The sequence below is a fragment of the Lepidochelys olivacea genome, assembly GCF_965140295.1.
Source record: "Lepidochelys olivacea isolate rLepOli2 genome assembly, chromosome: 21".
Classification (NCBI taxonomy): domain Eukaryota; kingdom Metazoa; phylum Chordata; order Testudines; family Cheloniidae; genus Lepidochelys; species Lepidochelys olivacea.
This window is the reverse complement of record NC_140431.1, coordinates 7,244,547-7,261,562: the sequence shown is the minus strand read 5'-3', so window position 1 is coordinate 7,261,562 and position 17,016 is coordinate 7,244,547. Positions and strand designations below refer to the sequence as shown.

Here is a 17,016-nt window from a genome sequence, read left to right as displayed (position 1 = left end):
TTCTGCCAGGAAGGTAACACAAGAGGAACAGAATTTTGAATTCGTCTCTGTGAGTTTCCGCACAGGAAAACTGAATCTAAGGGTCCCTCTGCACTTTGACCTGGGGATTGTAATTTCCAGCCCATGTAGATGTCTGCACTTTAGCTCTGAGTGACCTAGCCACAGTGGCATTCCCTGAGTACATTCCTGCCCAGGACCATAGGTTCTGGGGGCAGCTAGCCCATTGTCCTGTCCAAGCCATTGGTATTCCTAGTGAACTAGCACCTGAGCTGGACGTCATATCTCCAGCTTGAAGTGTAGACATGCCCCAAGAGTTAAGCTCCTCCAATCAGGGGAAAAGAAACATATTAGGTGACCTTGTGTGTCCAATCCAACAGCTCTAACTTTCCATGCCAGACCCTCCCAATCAACTGTAGACAAGTGAACTACAGACCAAGAATTGTTCTTAGAAATTACTCTGAAAATTTATTTTAATAACTAATCGATTTGAGAAAATCATGCTAAATTAGCGAACAGAAAAATGTGTCTAATTAGTCATTCAAATTGGATTATTTGCCCAAACCAGTTTCATGTAAAAAGTAAACCTGCAGAGAAAAGTTTTATAGCTGTAACGTCTTTCTGCAGTGCAAATTGCCATAAGTAAAAGTCAGGCACTTGGCTGGACGTGACTGCAGAAACTTTAGGGATACTTTTAAATGGCTATTCAAAATTTGGGGAAGGAAATGGAGGAGGACCTGCTGCACTTCTGGATCCTTAGCGCAGGTTTCATTGTACTGGAGTAACTGAGTTAACACCAGTCACGTATATGTGTTGGCTTTTTTCCCCTTCCTCCACCTCCTCCCCTCACCTTCTGTTGATCCTTAGAGTCAAAAGAGACCCATCTGCTCCAGCCTACTGTATAAACCCCTTCCTGCTGCCAAGATTACCACCAAATAGCAGATTTTTGAAGGCAGCGGGAGCAGTTTTTATAGGGCTCTCTCGGTTACGGCATGTGGACTCAGATCAAAACTTTGTGCCATAGCATCTAGCTGTGGTACTTAGGTTCCCATGTTGGGTGCACAAACCTGTATCCCTTACTCATGCAAGGAGTTCCATTTGCATCAGTGGGTTTCCTTGCATGAGTAAGGGCTATGTATGAGAGGGAAGATTGCCAAGGTGACTGCTCAGTAAATGGAACATCCAGCTGCACCATGAACGTCCATAGGGGTTCAGGAAGAACAGTAGCTGGACATAAAGCAATGCCCCATTCAGATGAACAAGGGATGTGCATACCTCTTAGTGCTGTGTCTGAGTTTGTATACAGGCTCAATGAGACAGCAGTGGATAGCCCTCCTTTGACAGCCAGAAGGGCTAGCACCACCACTTAGTATTAAATAGCTCTTAGCTCTTGAAGAATACAACAGAAATTGTAGCAAAACCCTAAACCCAGACCCATTGGCCCTCCCCTGGCACATATTTAAATTGCTGCCCCCTCTATGGATAACTCCCCGTCTGCAGAAGCATAAAAGGTAGTGGAAAGCATCTGCTCCTGAGACACATGCATCAGTCCAGTTAACAGGACATGTGTATCCACATCCGAGCCGCAAAAATAGTCTACAGATATCGGTGGATTTGCAGGGCTGTAGATACAAAATTTGTATCCGCATCTGATCCGCACAAATGGGCCGCGGATTTGCAGGGCTCTAGCTGTGCACCAGGGAGGGAATGGATGCTCCAGCATCTTCTGAATGCTTAGATGACCACCAGCTGAGATCCTGTCACATTCTAAAGTCCTTGGCAACCTCCTCAGCAGCCCAGTGTTAGAGAAAGCTTGTGCAGAGCTTCCCACTAGTACAGCCCATGGACAGTGTGTTGGGATGGAGATTACACGGCAAACTTGCCATGCGTGTGCTACAGCGAAGCTGCTGGAAGCTGCTTCCTCTCCCCTCCCCACAACAATGTCCACTGTATGCGACCATGCCGGAGGCAGGAGCTGCCAACAGAGCAGCTCTCCGAGGAGCCAGATATCTATGTCTATGCTACCTTGCATGTGGATCCTGAGAATTGCAGTTAGACACTGAACAATCACGGGAGCTGACCTGTTATTGAAGGAAGCAGCTAAAGAGTAGAGGGGTGTTTTCATCCTGATATTTGGGGCGTGGCATTATATGCATATACGAAAAGCTTCATTATTGTCAAACTTCGCTATCAGGGGTCTCCTAAAAATCCCACCAACTTTCATGCAGTTAGAGCCCTGATGCAGCAGTGCCTGCCCCCACATCTCCCCCAGAGCTGGTGACCAAAAGAACACCTTGCTTCAATTTCCATTCCTCTGCATCTCTCTTAGATCACACCCACCTGCAACCCAGCTAATAGAAGAGGGGACACCTGTTACCATTTGCAATAAACCTAAAATATTTATGTTCTGTCTGCTTTGAATATTAAATTACAGAACAGCCAATTGGAACCATCCTCAAAGCCTCTGATTAGAATCCCAGATGCCAAATGCTTACACTTGAACTCTCCCTAGGGTTTTTTCTCCTGGGTCAGATCCAAAACGTTAGCGAGGGTCAGTATTTTCAGTTCTGATGCAGTTAAAATTGCAGCAGGTGCATCTTCTGAAACTTTACCCTAATACGGTGGAAATGTAATAAGATCAGGGTCCGATCTTAGGGTAAAACTGTTATGGGAGCAATTCCTGAGATTATCATCATCATGTAATCCAGACCTGAATGCTAGCCACATATCCGTCTTGAACCTAAACCCCAGGCTGATAATGAGTAAATGGCTATCGTCTTCTCAAAGCCTATTTAGTGGGTGGGCTTAAAGTGTCTGTACGTTGGTTTCCCTTTCAGTAAAAGGGAGATGATGATATTTAACATCCTTTGTAAAGTCCTTTGAGATCTCTGGATGAGAAGTGCTATATAAGAGCTAAGTATCATCATTATTAACATTCTACTAGTTGGAAAGATTCACCGGTGCCAGAAATTTCTTGCCTTTAAGATAAGGAACTCCACTGGAAATGATTATTTCAAACCAGTGGAAAACTTTTTAAAGGTGGCTCGCTGTACAGAAAGCAAATAGATACAGCTTCTAAATGTGTATCTAACTCCTCTTTCAAGGTTCTTAGTAGAAATTAAATGTTCTGCAAGCTGTTTCCAAATTTTAAAATCTGTAAGGTTAATATATGAAAAAAATAAAAATGCCTTTGATTAGCACTTCAGTGCTTGGGGCTGCGGGTACTGGAGTTACGTGGTTGTTTTAAACTATCCTGATCACGCCTCCTTGAGGTTTATTTTGTATAGATGAACAATGGTGGCAATAACGGGTGTATGACTAGCAGAGCAGGTATAAAAATCCACTTCCAATTTATTTATTTATTTATTTCCATGTTCCAACCAAAGAAATGGACTGAGACTTTTCTAGCAGGCTGACATTTTCTGTCTGTCACTGTCCCCACAAATCTGGAATTGGAAGTTTATGTCTGCCTGGAATGATTTCTGCAGCACCCTAATGTTAAATGGCAAATGTTTATCAGATGTACTAAGACAGAACCTTATTATGAGCTCCCCAGTGTGTCTGTAGGGTGCTTTAAAAGAACTGGGACAGGATACTAATTTCCCTTCCTTTATTTTTTAATTGTCATCATTAATATATGGCTGGTAAAATTGCTTGTATTGCTTCTCTTCCCTGACTGGTACCTTCCCTGGCTCCCGAACAAACAAAATACTTGTTGAAGTGAGACATGCACCCTGTTTAGACATATACCATACAGTGATTGCCATGAAAATGAACATTTGCCTACTGAGTAGTGTCAAAGAGGACGTATTTCCCACATCTCTCTGTGTAAAATAGGAAATACCTGCAGAAATGCTGTTACCATGGCGTGGTAGCTGTAGACAAGTATTGCCTTCATAACACCAGCCACTATGTTTGCAACCTCGCCTTCATACGCTAGTGTTGGGCTGGTATTGTAGGGCTGCCTTAACTAGGAAAGGGAGCTTATCAAGTGGTAAGAAAGAAGTTAAATATGTGTATCTGTCTACGTCATTGGTAAATGTACTGTATCGTCAAGGTAAGGTCATGACTTGTACGTGGTGGTAATCCATTAACCGAATAATTGACTAACCGTCTCACCAGCACTTGTTGACCATTAATCATTTTGTATTTTAAAAGTCATGTGATGTGTGTGCGCAGCTGTGGTGTGGTAGGCTCAGAGCCAATTGGGAAGCTGTGGTTTGGGCTGCAGGTAGCTTTTCTTTTGAGGGGTCTGATCACAAACCTTTCCTGATGTCTTAATGGAGTGAACGCCACAAATTGTTTTCCCTTGTCATCCCAGTCCCTCCCCTTAAGAAACAAACAATAAAAAACAGTTACTAGCCTGTCAGACAGGATGCTCCTCAGATATGTGTGATCCTACGGGTACCACAGAATCCCCCCCTCTTGCTCTCACAGGCACATACTGGGCATAACTGACTTGAGCTGTATTTCTGATGTGTGCTGGTTATTGAGCTAAAGAATCTTTTGGGTCAGAGGGGGCCAGCTACTTCCACTCCTACTCATCCATCATAGCAGAGTTGGGCCCATTATCCCTTTCTAACTCAACACCTCCTCTAGCCTTGAATGTCTCCCATTGTTGATAATCCATCACCTACCCTTGGCCATTTTGTTCCACTTCCACTACTGCTGTTCTGAGCCCATTGCATCTTATGTCCTCATGGTTGTAAGTTAATAACTACAATCATCTTTAACAGAAAGACCTTTATGTATCTGTAGACAGTGGTCATGTCTCTTCTCAGTTGCCTTCTCTCTAACCTTTCCCTAGTTCCCTTAAACTTTCCTCTTAGGTTGCCTTGTCTAATTGTTTGTAGTTTTTGTCACTGTCCTCTGTGCTCTCCAATTTCATTTTGTTTTTTAAAGAACGATACCCATTTTAGGCCTAAAAGTTACCAAATAGAGCAGAATAATCACCTCACCCTTATTACAGGCCTCGACAACACTGTCACTCCAACTTATTTTCATGCTCATACCCACATCCTCTTGTGTGGTACTACTGCCTGGCCAGTATAGTAAAAGCCTCCATTTGTGTGTTGGATTACTGTGTCCTACATGAAGCACTTTGTCTTTTGTTATTTTAAAATCTCATTTGATTTCAGCCAACTTCTCCTTCCAAGATTCTACTGTGTTTTAATTCCGTCCACCAAATTGTTTGTGAGCTCTACCGCTTCAGCTCCAATTAATCTACAAAATTAAGTAGCGTACTCGTCTACTGCATCAAAATCCTATTGAGGCCTGGATCAAATCCTACAGTCCTTATGCAGACAAAATTCCCACTGAGCAGCCAACAGGGGTCTTGACTGGATAAGGATGAAAGGAGTTGGCTTATACTGAAGTATCAGATCCAGAACACACGCTAGTAGAATACAACTCAGTATCTCTTCCTAAACTAACCCTAAATTGTTAATCTTGTTTCTGAGCTGCACTTTTGTTTTAGCCAGTTTTATACCTGTTCATATAGTGATTCCATGTCAGTCTCGTGTCTCTGGTTTCCTTATGGAAATGGTATATGGAACCATGTCAGATGCCCAACTACAGATGAGATTTTGTACACTCTGTCCACAGAATTTCCTTTAACAACTTTTTTCTTTGTTAACCATATCAAAGAGAGAAATTAAGGGCCAAATTCTGCCCTAATTTACACTTATCCGGCCAATAGACCACGGTAGGGTCTTGCACTGGGATAACTGAGGGGATCATCCAGCAGTGCACTTAAGCATGTGTGTATGCAGTGATGCTAAAGTTGCACATTTTCTTAAGTGCTTTGCCGGATCAAGGCCTGAATGCCAAATCTGGCCTTAATTTGGTTTGGCACGGATTGTATTTCATAACCAACATTGCTTAAAATTCATCATCAGATTTCCCTCTAGATGCTTTGAGTTGGAGCACTTTATTAATTGGACATAATTCCTTCTGCGCTCAGTGTGTTGGCAAACCCTCGTGTAGCAACTGGTCCCAGAACACTGACGGAAGGGAAGTTATGTGGTTCTATTATGGGTTCGTTCAGTTTGATGTGGAACATTGGTGCATCCACATGAATCCAAGTAGAACCAGCTTTATTGGGATGATGGTCTGATGACCTACTACAGTCCTGCAAGATGGTCGTGAAAACCAGCTAACTTAGTAAAGTACCGTGTGCACTCATGATGCTGCAGATACTTTCTTCCCCTGTTGCTATATCGCTTCTCTCCACTCAGGCAGCTCTGTGTATTGCTGGTAGAAACGGCATGGAGGAGGAGATTTTAAAAGTGGTCTGTTTTTTTTTTTTCTGCTGATTTCAGCCCGAGGGGTTATGGAAACGACCCCCAGCTTCATGTATCCCTACGGGACCTCAAGCAACCAGATAGTGCTGAGAGGGGTGGACCTCTTACTCGAGTGCATTGCTTCAGGAGTGTACGTACCACTTGCCCCAGGAGGGAGGGGGAATGGTTTCTGGCATCTCCTTATCTGTTCTGCTCTGGGTAGTAAGCAAACTGTACAGTCCCTGATGCTCCACTTTTGCTATTCACTTCAGTGAAAGTAGAATCCAGTCCACGGTGTCTTGCTCCCCAATGGAAGGACCGGTAACTGCAAATGTCCTATGGGCAAGAGGTGGAAAGATGCATCACAAAAGTGGAAGCGGGTGACACTATGTTTCTGTTTTCTCTGTGTTGGATCAGTTTCCTTTTATTTGTCCACTTTGGGGATGTAGTGACACATGAAACAGTGTCCTACCAAATATAGGGAAACAGGCCCCACTGTAGTCCTTGTGAATGCCCAACTGGCCAGGTCTGGCTACAGGAGTGTGCACCAGCTAAAACTATGCAGAAGAGATTGAGTAGTATCCATGAGCCAGAAATTCACTCCTAGTGGTGTTAGTGAAGGTCAGGATCCTTGATCAAGATCCTGGTGTAAGTCAGGAGGGCAGGAGAGTGAGTCATCTGTGGAAACCATTGGGCGGATGAAATCTAAGGGGACTGGTTTAAGTGGTTCTGAATTTGGAGGAATCTCATAGATTCATAGATATTAAGGTCAAAAGGGACCATTATGATCATCTAGTCTGACCTCCTGCACAACGCGGGCCACAGAATCTCACCCACCTACCCACTCCTGCGAAAAACCTCTCACCTATGTCTGAGCTATTGAAGTCCTCAAATCATGGTTTAAAGACTTCAAGGAGCAGAGAATCCTCCAGCAAGTGACCCGTGACCCATGCCTCATGCTACAGAGGAAGGCGAAAAACCTCCAGGGCCTCTTCGAATCTGCCCTGGAGGAAAATTCCTTCCTGACCCCAAATCTGTTTGTTTCCTGTACAGTACATGTCTTGACGAGCCTCCTCTCAGATATGACCCCTAATCTGTCCTCCCCTCCTTAGACCAGCACCAGATATCATGTGGTACAAGAAAGGAGGAGAGCTCCCAACGGACAAAACCAAGTTGGAAAATTTTAACAAGGCCCTTCGCATCACCAACGTCTCTGAGGAAGACTCTGGGGAATACTTCTGCTTAGCGTCCAACAAAATGGGCAGCATCCGCCACACTATTTCAGTGAGAGTGAAGGGTACGTCATTTTTTATCCTACCATTCAAATTACTTGAGCCGTTAGAATTCCAGAGCCATGGGGAGGGTGAGAGGGGGCTGTTCTTGTTTGTTCAGACCTATGCTAATGGGATAATCTGTGCTTTGCGGAACTGAGATGGATGTTTGCCTATACCCACACACCTTTGCATCTCAACCAGACTGATCTCCTGATCCAGGTCCTCAGCTGGTGAAAATCAGCATAGCTCAGTGGATATTTTTTTTAAATAGAGCTACATTAATTTACATCATGCAGTAGAAAAAAATTCTTTTGCTGTTTTTTTAGCTCACGTAGGAGTGCATGGTCATCCCGCCCCATCCATCTCAGAGGGAGGCCATGCCCCCTCATGCTCGGGTCTCTCCCTAGGCCAAGATTGTTGGGAGATTAGCAGCCTCTGAGGCCCTGGCCCTCTAGGCTGGGCCAAGTGGCCGGTAGTCCAGGGCTCTGGCCTCAGGCAGGGCAGAGCAACCAAGTGTTTATAGGCTCAGGCTGTCAGGCAGGGCAGAGCCCGCAAACAGTCTAGGGGCTCAGGGAAGTCTGACATCCTTGTTCTGGCAGACAAATGTAGGCCTCTAGGCCTAAGGTCGGGAGGCTGCCACTCCAGGGTTGGGATTGGCTAGGAACATTAGGCAAAGGTCGACTGTAGAGATTTTACTCTTCAATACTCAGCATAGCCAATGCACATCTGTTTTCTAGTGGCTAAAATAGAGGACTTGACTTACAGCGACATCACTTCCGCATTGGGGAAGGGCCCATTTCCTACATGTGGCATGTGGTGGGGAACTCTTTCTGTGGTGTCAGCTTCAACAACTAAATAATGGAGAGGAATTCAGCGGAGGTAACCACAATGCATGTATAACTTGTCTGTATACACATTCCTGTCTTTAAAGCGGCCCCTTACTGGTTGGACGAACCACAAAACCTTATTTTGGCCCCTGGTGAAGATGGTAGACTCGTGTGTCGAGCCAACGGGAACCCGAAGCCTACAATCCAGTGGTTGGTGAATGGAGAGCCCATAGAATGTAAGCAAACTGATGGCTTTGGGGCTCCCTAGCAGGGACTGAATTATATTCATTATAGAAGCATGCACCAAAACATGAGGAATTTCATATAAATTGCTCCTCTTTTCAGGGTGGAAAAATAATAAGCATGAGTCATGCTAAGGGTGTTTTCAAGATCGTAGTTATTTGAGATGTTTCAAGCGCACGTGCCTTCCTCATGGTGTCTTTCATCATCCTTTCCATGAGTGGAAGATCTAGTTATGATAGTGTTACAACTGTGACACCAAAGGTCACTTTAAAACAAAACAAAACAAAAAAAGTTTTTGGTGCACTTAAAAATGACTAGTAGCAATGGTGAGAGCCAAGAAGAGTGCAGGCAGGTGTCCATCATGCCGGTAGCTCTCTTGTTATCCTTCAGTCCCATCAAGATACACTCCCCTCCATTAATGAGGAGATGAAAACTACAATGAGGATTAGAATGAAATTAACATTGGACTGGACAAACCAAGAATAACAAGGAAAAATCCAATATTTGTGTTGAACAGAGGAGTCTTAATTTAAAGTTAAGTGTGTATAGGTGTGACAGAGTTCAGGCGACTAAATGACTGGATATCTGTGTGTGTTATGTAATGTCTAGCGCTTGCTATTTTAGGATTAGTTCCTAAAACAATGGATTTTTATCGATTTCCCTCACTAAAAGTAATTTGTCATGGAATCATTGAAGAATATTATCAATGCCTAACTTAATGTAACATTGCTTCTGCATCAGAATCCTTCTGTAATGCTCATTGGCTTTAGATGCATGGTTATGAATTATGGAGCAATCACATTTCAACAAGATCCTTCTAAAAAGAAACCGAAAATGACCTGAAACTAATCCTGCTAAACTCTTTTGGTCACTTCAGATAAACTAGAGAGAAAGGTCATCTGTCTTTTAAAAGCGAACTGATAATTCTTCAAGAAGTGTCCCTGTGGGTACTCCACTTAAGGTGTCTTGGCGCCCTGCTCTTGTAATCGGAGATTTGTAGTAGCAGTGCTCAACTGGGCCGCGTGTGCGCCATAGCTGTCTCACGCTGCTCTGAGTGGTTACATAGCGGTGCGCAGCCAACCGTCCCCAAGTTCCTTCTCTACCCCAGAGAATCAGCGTGAACCTCTGAAGTAGAGAGGAGGAGGGAGGATAGTGGAGCACCCAGAGGGACAAGCATCTTGAAGAACTTCAGTTACTGCACAAGGTGAGTAACCGTCTCATCTGTCATATAAATAAGGTCTAGGCCACATAAAAGACCCTAAACTATGGCCCATATGATTACCTTAAATAATAATTTACATTCCCCCTGCTCACTAATCACTCACTATAGAGTGGATGGCAGAGAGGAGCAGGTTGAGACTGAAATTGACTCTATAAATCCTCCTCAAAATAATGAACTCAGCATTTCCCAGGCATTACCACCCTGCTTTGTGCTGGGGTTAAAGAGTCACACTGTGCCCTAGGGGCCAGTGTCTGAACATGAGCACTATTGGCCGCAGGCCATGCCAGACACCGGGCATAGCCCCTAATGATCTTGGTCTGCATATGACCTGAGGACTTCACAGACTCCCATGCTGGCACTCTGAAAAGCTTTACTCCATCCTCAGCTTGCTCTGTTGGGTATGTTCAGTAGGATAACCAATTGTAAGCGGGGTCAGGGGGTTGGATGTCTCGGGGGGTGGTTAATGGGATTTGGAGCCTTTCACCCAAGTAAAGTTTAATAGCAAACTGAAGAGCTCTCTCTTCCTCCTTCTGTTTGTTCTGAAGCTGCTCCTCCCAACCCAAGTCGGGAAGTGGCCGGAGACACCATTGTATTTCGGGATACCCAGATTGGCAGCAGTGCCGTGTACCAATGTAATGCTTCCAACGAACATGGCTACCTTCTGGCTAATGCCTTCGTCAGTGTTCTGGGTAACTATCTAATGCTACAGATGGTCTGCTGATATCTGTGTTACGGAGGTGGATTGGGAAGGTCTTTACAGTGAACACAGGAGTTCTTTAACTTCCCAGCCTAGAGGTGTTCATAAGAAAACAGTAATCTCTGAATTCATGGGTGAAATCACCATCTCCCATAGAACAACATTCCCAAAATCTCTGGCTAATTTAAGTCATGATAGATAGCAACTGTAGTGGGTTAAGATTGTTAAGGATGCTGGTGGCAGGACCGCCAAGCATCAGGGCTGGTGTTGGCAGGAAGGCCATAAATAGAAGGTAGTAAGAGACAGAGAGAGCAGTGGAAGGGTAAAAGTGAAGGGAGGGGATAGGAGGAAATGTGGGAGCTTTGCAAAGCCTTGAAGAAGGAACTTGAACTTGAGGTGCAAGAAAAAGAGAGAGTCCTGTGACTAGAGAGGAGAGATGGGGATATGGTGTGGTTACAGCACATGGGATTTTAAAGACACAAAATGCTCATTTGACAGGTTTCAGAGTAGCAGCCGTGTTAGTGTGTATCTGCAAAAAGAAAAGGAGTACTTGTGGCACCTTAGAGACTAACAAATTTATCTGAGCATAAGCTTTCATGAGCTACAGCTCACTTCATCGGATGCATGTAGTGGAAAATACAGTGGGGAGATTTTATATACACAGAGAACATGAAACAATGGGTGGGATGCTCTTTGTTGTTTAAGATGTGCCTCCCCGGATTCTTGCCCCACGGAACCAGCTGATCAAAGTGATTCAGTATAACAGGACCCTCCTTGACTGCCCATTCTTTGGCTCCCCGATCCCCACTTTGCGCTGGTAAGGATTCCAACACTCAGAACTGCTGATTGCAATGGGCTTTGGAATGAGCCACTTCCTCCTGCTGCTTCCTCTTACAATAGTTTCTTGTATTGTTATGAGGTTTAAGAATGGTCAGGGAAGCGCCCTGGATGGAGAGAACTACCAGAGGCATGAAAATGGGAGCTTGGAAATAAACATGGCTCGGAAGGAGGACCAGGGAATCTACACCTGCGTCGCCACCAACATTCTGGGTAAAGCAGAGAACCAGGTTCGTTTGGAGATCAAAGGTAAGAGACAGTGCTGTCAAAGTGTTGCACGTACAGGCCCACCTTCTCACAAGCATCCACAATTTTCCATGGGCATCAGTTTACACCCACAAGTTGGGTAGTTAGCTGGTTAATTCTCGTGCTGTGCATCAAGCACAAACATACCCACAAAACTGGGATCCCAACACATTTAGTTTCCATTATATGCAAGACTGATTTTCAATTAAGCCTAAAAGAATTCAGTGGTGGCTGGTGCCTAACTCTCTTGGGCTCCATTGAAAATCACAGCGTAAAGGATTTATTTTTCCTTTACCAATTTTTTGTTACACACTTTCATAGCCTATAGGCAAAGAGGCAGATCTTAAGAGCTGGAGTATGGCGTAGTTTAGCTTTGTTTTTGTAGTTTAATATCAGAATTATGTGGTTGGATACTTGAAGATCTGAATGACTGTCTGAGGACTTTATTTTGCTTTTTAAACATGATGAGCTGCCTAGAGCATGAGATAAATACCAGGCACATTGAAACACACAAAAGATGCACATGAGTCGAGCAAGGTCACAGTTCAAGCAGCAATGAAACGTTTGAGTAAAGCAAACAGTTTCTGTTGTGGCTTCGCTTTCCTAGTGAAATGCCCTTTGACTCAAAAATCCTGTTTTAGATCATGTCCGTTTGTATTAAAGGGAAGGTGCGTTGCTGAGTGTAAGATAGGTAGAGTGATACTAAATTACCCAGCTTATAAGCAGGTACTTGTAAGTAATGGAGAGTGTGGCCAGCTGGATGGCTTGTGGCATTTGGCACACGTCCACATATGCCTGACTTTTACAAGTCACACTCCATCTCCCCTTTGGTCTGGGTACCGAGCTATAGACCCTACTGTTATATGCCTACAAGTGACATCTTGTGATTCTTTGCAGACCCAACTAGGATCGTGAGAGGGCCAGAAGATCTGATTGTAAAGAGGGGCTCCATGGTTCGATTAGACTGCCGTATAAAACATGACTCTACGCTGAAACTCACAGTCGCCTGGCTGAAAGATGATACACCTCTGTACATTGGAAACAGGTCTGTGCACTGGCATATGACTGTATATCTGTAGTTACACGCTCCTTCTGTCTCCCAAAATAGTATTACTCTTCGCTCTGTCTTTATAGGAAGCTCATTTCAAGAGCCAGTGCGTGTAAACAATTGGTCTGGTTTCACAGCCCAGACAGCATTTCTCACATTCAACCCGGAGGGGGAGAGTATGCATAGAATCCCCAGTGTCCCTATGATTCGACACTGAGTGGTGCTACATTTCTGTGGTGTTAGCTCCTTCAAATAGAAAGTGACTAGCAATTTGGAATTGATTTGATAGTTACGCGAGACTTTTTGATCTCAGGTTTCATTTATATAAAAATATCAAAAAGATGGAAATCAGTGTTTGTTTTTTAAGAATCTCAATAAAGTATCTTGGTTTAATAACTACAAACTATTTCAGAATTAATACTTGTCTGCTTTGATCTACTGTGCCAGTACAATTGCAGTTCCCCTTTCCCAATCTCTGTCTCCCATCTGGAGAAAAGGAAATGAGCTTTTGATCATGGGACTCAAACTGTTCCCTGGTCAGAAATTTGTTCCCATAGAAGAATCTGATTCCATCTCCTGGCCTGCTAGGATTATTGCATCTGCTTAGTAATGTATAGCTATACAGCACTGTAGAGACTCTGATGCCATGGGAATAAGTTCAGTCTGAATACCTGGATGGATAGATTATGCATTTGCCCTGGACAAAATATACAAAAAACAACAAACAGAATGAAAAGTACATCCCTGTCCTGATGAATGTAAAACATGAGTCAAACCCAGCTAGACTTACTCATGCAAATAGTCCTATGGAATCCAATGGGACTTTTCACATAGGTTAGGACAAAATCCTAACACCGTGTGTTTTTGTTATCAATTGTATCCTTTCAAGGATGAAGAAGGAAGATGACGGTTTGATAATCTATGGTGTGGCTGAAAAAGATCAAGGAGATTATACATGTGTAGCCAGTACTGAACTGGACAAAGACTCCGCCAAAGCATTCCTCACCGTGCTAGGTAACCATTCTTCCACTTGAATTTACTACTAACCCAGAGATTGGAGCCTCATAGAAAGCAAAGTAATAGAACTAAAGGCATTGGTTTGTTAGTACAGACTGATTATTCATGTCAAGTTCTCACAGCCAAACTTGGGTAATGCATGATCAGACACAGTGAAATTTAAAAAATGTTTAACATTTAATGTAATCTAATACTTTTGTAGGTCAAGCCCTTATTGCCATAGCTATCAGTGGTTTTACGTAGGTTTGCTGTGAGCTTCTTAAGCAAAGTAGTGTAGTAAAAATGGTTAGTTTCTCCACCAGTGTCTTAATGGGACTTAGTGAATACATGCAGCCTCATTTCAAACCTGCTCTAATGTTGCAATTGAACCTTCCAATTCAGCAGATACTGAAAATAAAGGGGAAGAGAGGAAAAGACAGAATACATAAGGAGAAATAAGCCACGTGGAAATCAAGTACAGAGAGACTGAGTTGAAAGGAGCTGAGGGGGAAAGAAATCAATTCCTATATGGAGCCAAAAATTCTCAAACATGGGTGCGTAAGGTTAGGCATCCAAATAAGAGGTCTGCTCTTCAGTGGAGTTAGACATCTGCAATTCCAATTGAAGTCAACAGGAATTCAAGCTGCTCATGACCTTTGAAAATCAGGCCCCTTATTTAGATGCTAAGCTATAGTGGGAGAGAGAGGAAACATGCCCTAGTCCTACAGGCTTTGCTCCAGGTGGAAGTGGTAATGAATCTCCCTTTTTGGCAGGGGGAGGAATGGATTTAAAGTACAGGGGAAATGGGTTTTATAGACTGGGATTGGGTTTGTGGCCGCTAGACCTACTCTCAAACTTTGAACTCCATGTTGAGGCTCATCTACCCTTAGTTCTCAACTACCAGAAACCTCTTGAAGAGCCTGTGCCTGTTTAAATCAATGTTGAATGTATTGCTGGCTCACTCAGCATGCCATAAGGATCCTGCATCCCTAATCACTCAGCTAAATTTGATTTTTCCATTTTTTTAACAAATAATTGTGCTTAAGCTAATTAACTCGTTTGTTTCTCCCATGTGCAGCCAGCACAAAATGGATTAGAGGTTATGGGAGCCCCTCTGAGTCTCTAGGGGGCGGGCTACAAGTACTGATGCTCACTGGATCCCACACTGGGGGAAATGGAATCCGCCTCTAACTTGTTTTTACTACATGCCCCTTTGATGAGCCAAGTTTAATCAGTAAACTAACTCCGTTAACAGCCAATGTCTTACCTTGCAGCTGTCGTGTCTGCTCCAACTAATCGTATGACAGCCTTACCCAAAGGTAATCACCACTAATCAGTTTGGTTTATCGAAACCCTTTTATTTGTATATGCTTTGTTTTGTTTGGCCTTTGCAATAACTCTAATGGGAAATGTAGGGCTGGAGGGGTTGAAAAGATGCTCCAAAGCCTGCTACGGCATGTTATTTCTAAGGGTTGTCACAACTAACCATGAGCAGAAAGTTGCTGTGGTATTTTTGTAATGGTTGTCTGGATGTCAAGGTGCAGTATGGTATAGCACAAGAATAGTATCACTCACCCACTCTGCCACCGCCACCTTGCCTGTAGTAAGTCCCTGAATGGGGAGTTAGGAAACCTGGTTCTGCCACTGATCTTCTGGGACATTGGCCAAGTCACTGCCTCACTCTCCCTATCAGTAAAATGGGGGTGAAAATAGTTAGTTACTTGCATGGCTTCTCTTAATTAATGGCTCTCCCTCTAAAAGGAAGGTGACCCAAGAGTGTAGAGTCTTATGACCTTGCTCTACAAGAACAAATGTGGTTTGTTTTCCTTGTCTTTTTGTCAGTCCACTATCCATACAGTATAAAACCCACCATGTTTTTCCTTAGGTTTGATGCCTTTGTTCTATGTATGCACACCTCTTTCTACATTTGAATGTAGAGGGTTTTTTTAATCTTCATACACTACATTCTTGGGCATTGCCAGCCCCATCAATATATCCTGGAAAGGCCAACTGCACTCCCACAAAGAGCCCTGCTGAAGGGCACTATATTTTTTCAGATTAAGAAAACACACTTCTCTGCTAAGAACTGAATGGAAACAACTCCTGTCACATGCAGCTGCTGCCAATGACTTTCTCACTGCTGCCTTTGAGAGTTAGGCAGAACTCTCAAAGGCACCCAAGGCATTAGGTGTTCAGTTCTCATTGACTTTCAGTGGGATTGCCAAAGGAGCCAAACTTTGGTTGTTACTTTGCCACTAGAACGACCTGAGCGGCCTCGTGACCTGGAGCTGACAGACCTGGCGGAAAGGAGTGTGCGCTTGACATGGATACCTGGTGATGACAATAACAGCCCAATCACAGGTTGGTGCTCACCCCTCCCCTCTAACACCAGACCAGGCTGTATTTGTCAAGCTATTGTTTTTGTTAACAAAAGTCTCTCTTTCTCTGGGAGTTGGGAGAAACCCTGTCATTAACCTGACCTACCATCTCTCTCCTGTCTAGATTATGTGGTTCAGTTTGAAGAGGACAAGTTCCAGCCTGGGTCGTGGCATAACCATTCCCGTTATCCAGGGAGCGTTAACTCAGCTGTTCTGCGCCTCTCACCCTATGTCAACTACCAGTTCCGAGTGATCGCTGTGAATGAAGTTGGGAGCAGCCTGCCCAGCCTTCCTTCTGAACGATACCATACTATTGGGGCAAGTAAGTACTTGGAGTCAAGTTCCATTTAACTCACTGTTGTGGTTTTGCTGCCAATCAGCCATGTACTGCTTTGCTCTCTGAATGGCTTTCATCTGTCATGTCAGAAATCAGACATTAGGTGAGTTTCTTTTACAAGCCCATTTTCCATGGGTGTTGAACTCACAGGGCTAGATACTGCTCTTGGCTACAGTACTGTAAAGCCAGAATAATATGACTGAGAGCAGAACTTAATCCATGTACTAATGGGTTGGGATGAATGATGTATTTGGTTAAGCCCTGTGCACAGTAGCAAAATTCAAGTTGAAAGAGCTAAGGTGGGTAATTTTTCCAGTGTAAGCTGCTTAGAGGGGGGTATTCCTCAAAACAAATCAATCTTTCCATGATGCTGCAACTGCAGAAAGGAGGAAAATCCTTCATCCCCTCCTCCTGCAGGAAGCTTCTTTGAAAGTTTGACACTAGGCCTGTTTACACTGCAGCTGGCAGTGGCTCCCCCCAGCCCCTGTAGATGAGCACACTTAAATAAGTAGTGTGGACTCTGCATCATAGGCTAGCCAGCTGAGCTCAGAGCAGGGAGGCATGCTCCCAGAACTGCTAACTCCCTCCACTATTCAAGTTTTGGCAAAGATCCCAGAACAGGCTGGGTGTGCA

At 43.9% G+C, this 17,016-nt stretch overlaps 1 protein-coding gene across 12 annotated transcripts in view; it reads left to right on the top strand.

Moving 5' to 3' along the window:
• Window positions 1–17,016, top strand: part of NFASC (neurofascin) — a 184,088-nt gene that overhangs the window by 97,963 nt on the left and 69,109 nt on the right. For all 12 annotated transcript variants that reach the window (XM_084611012.1, XM_084611011.1, XM_084611010.1 and 9 more), the window contains 11 exons: window positions 6,318–6,429; window positions 7,391–7,575; window positions 8,484–8,615; window positions 10,390–10,533; window positions 11,247–11,358; window positions 11,461–11,627; window positions 12,522–12,669; window positions 13,562–13,686; window positions 14,943–14,987; window positions 15,928–16,029; window positions 16,171–16,368. In XM_084611012.1, the coding sequence (XP_084467138.1) occupies window positions 6,318–6,429; window positions 7,391–7,575; window positions 8,484–8,615; window positions 10,390–10,533; window positions 11,247–11,358; window positions 11,461–11,627; window positions 12,522–12,669; window positions 13,562–13,686; window positions 14,943–14,987; window positions 15,928–16,029; window positions 16,171–16,368 (1,470 nt within the window). The remainder of the gene's footprint in view (window positions 1–6,317; window positions 6,430–7,390; window positions 7,576–8,483; window positions 8,616–10,389; window positions 10,534–11,246; window positions 11,359–11,460; window positions 11,628–12,521; window positions 12,670–13,561; window positions 13,687–14,942; window positions 14,988–15,927; window positions 16,030–16,170; window positions 16,369–17,016) is intronic.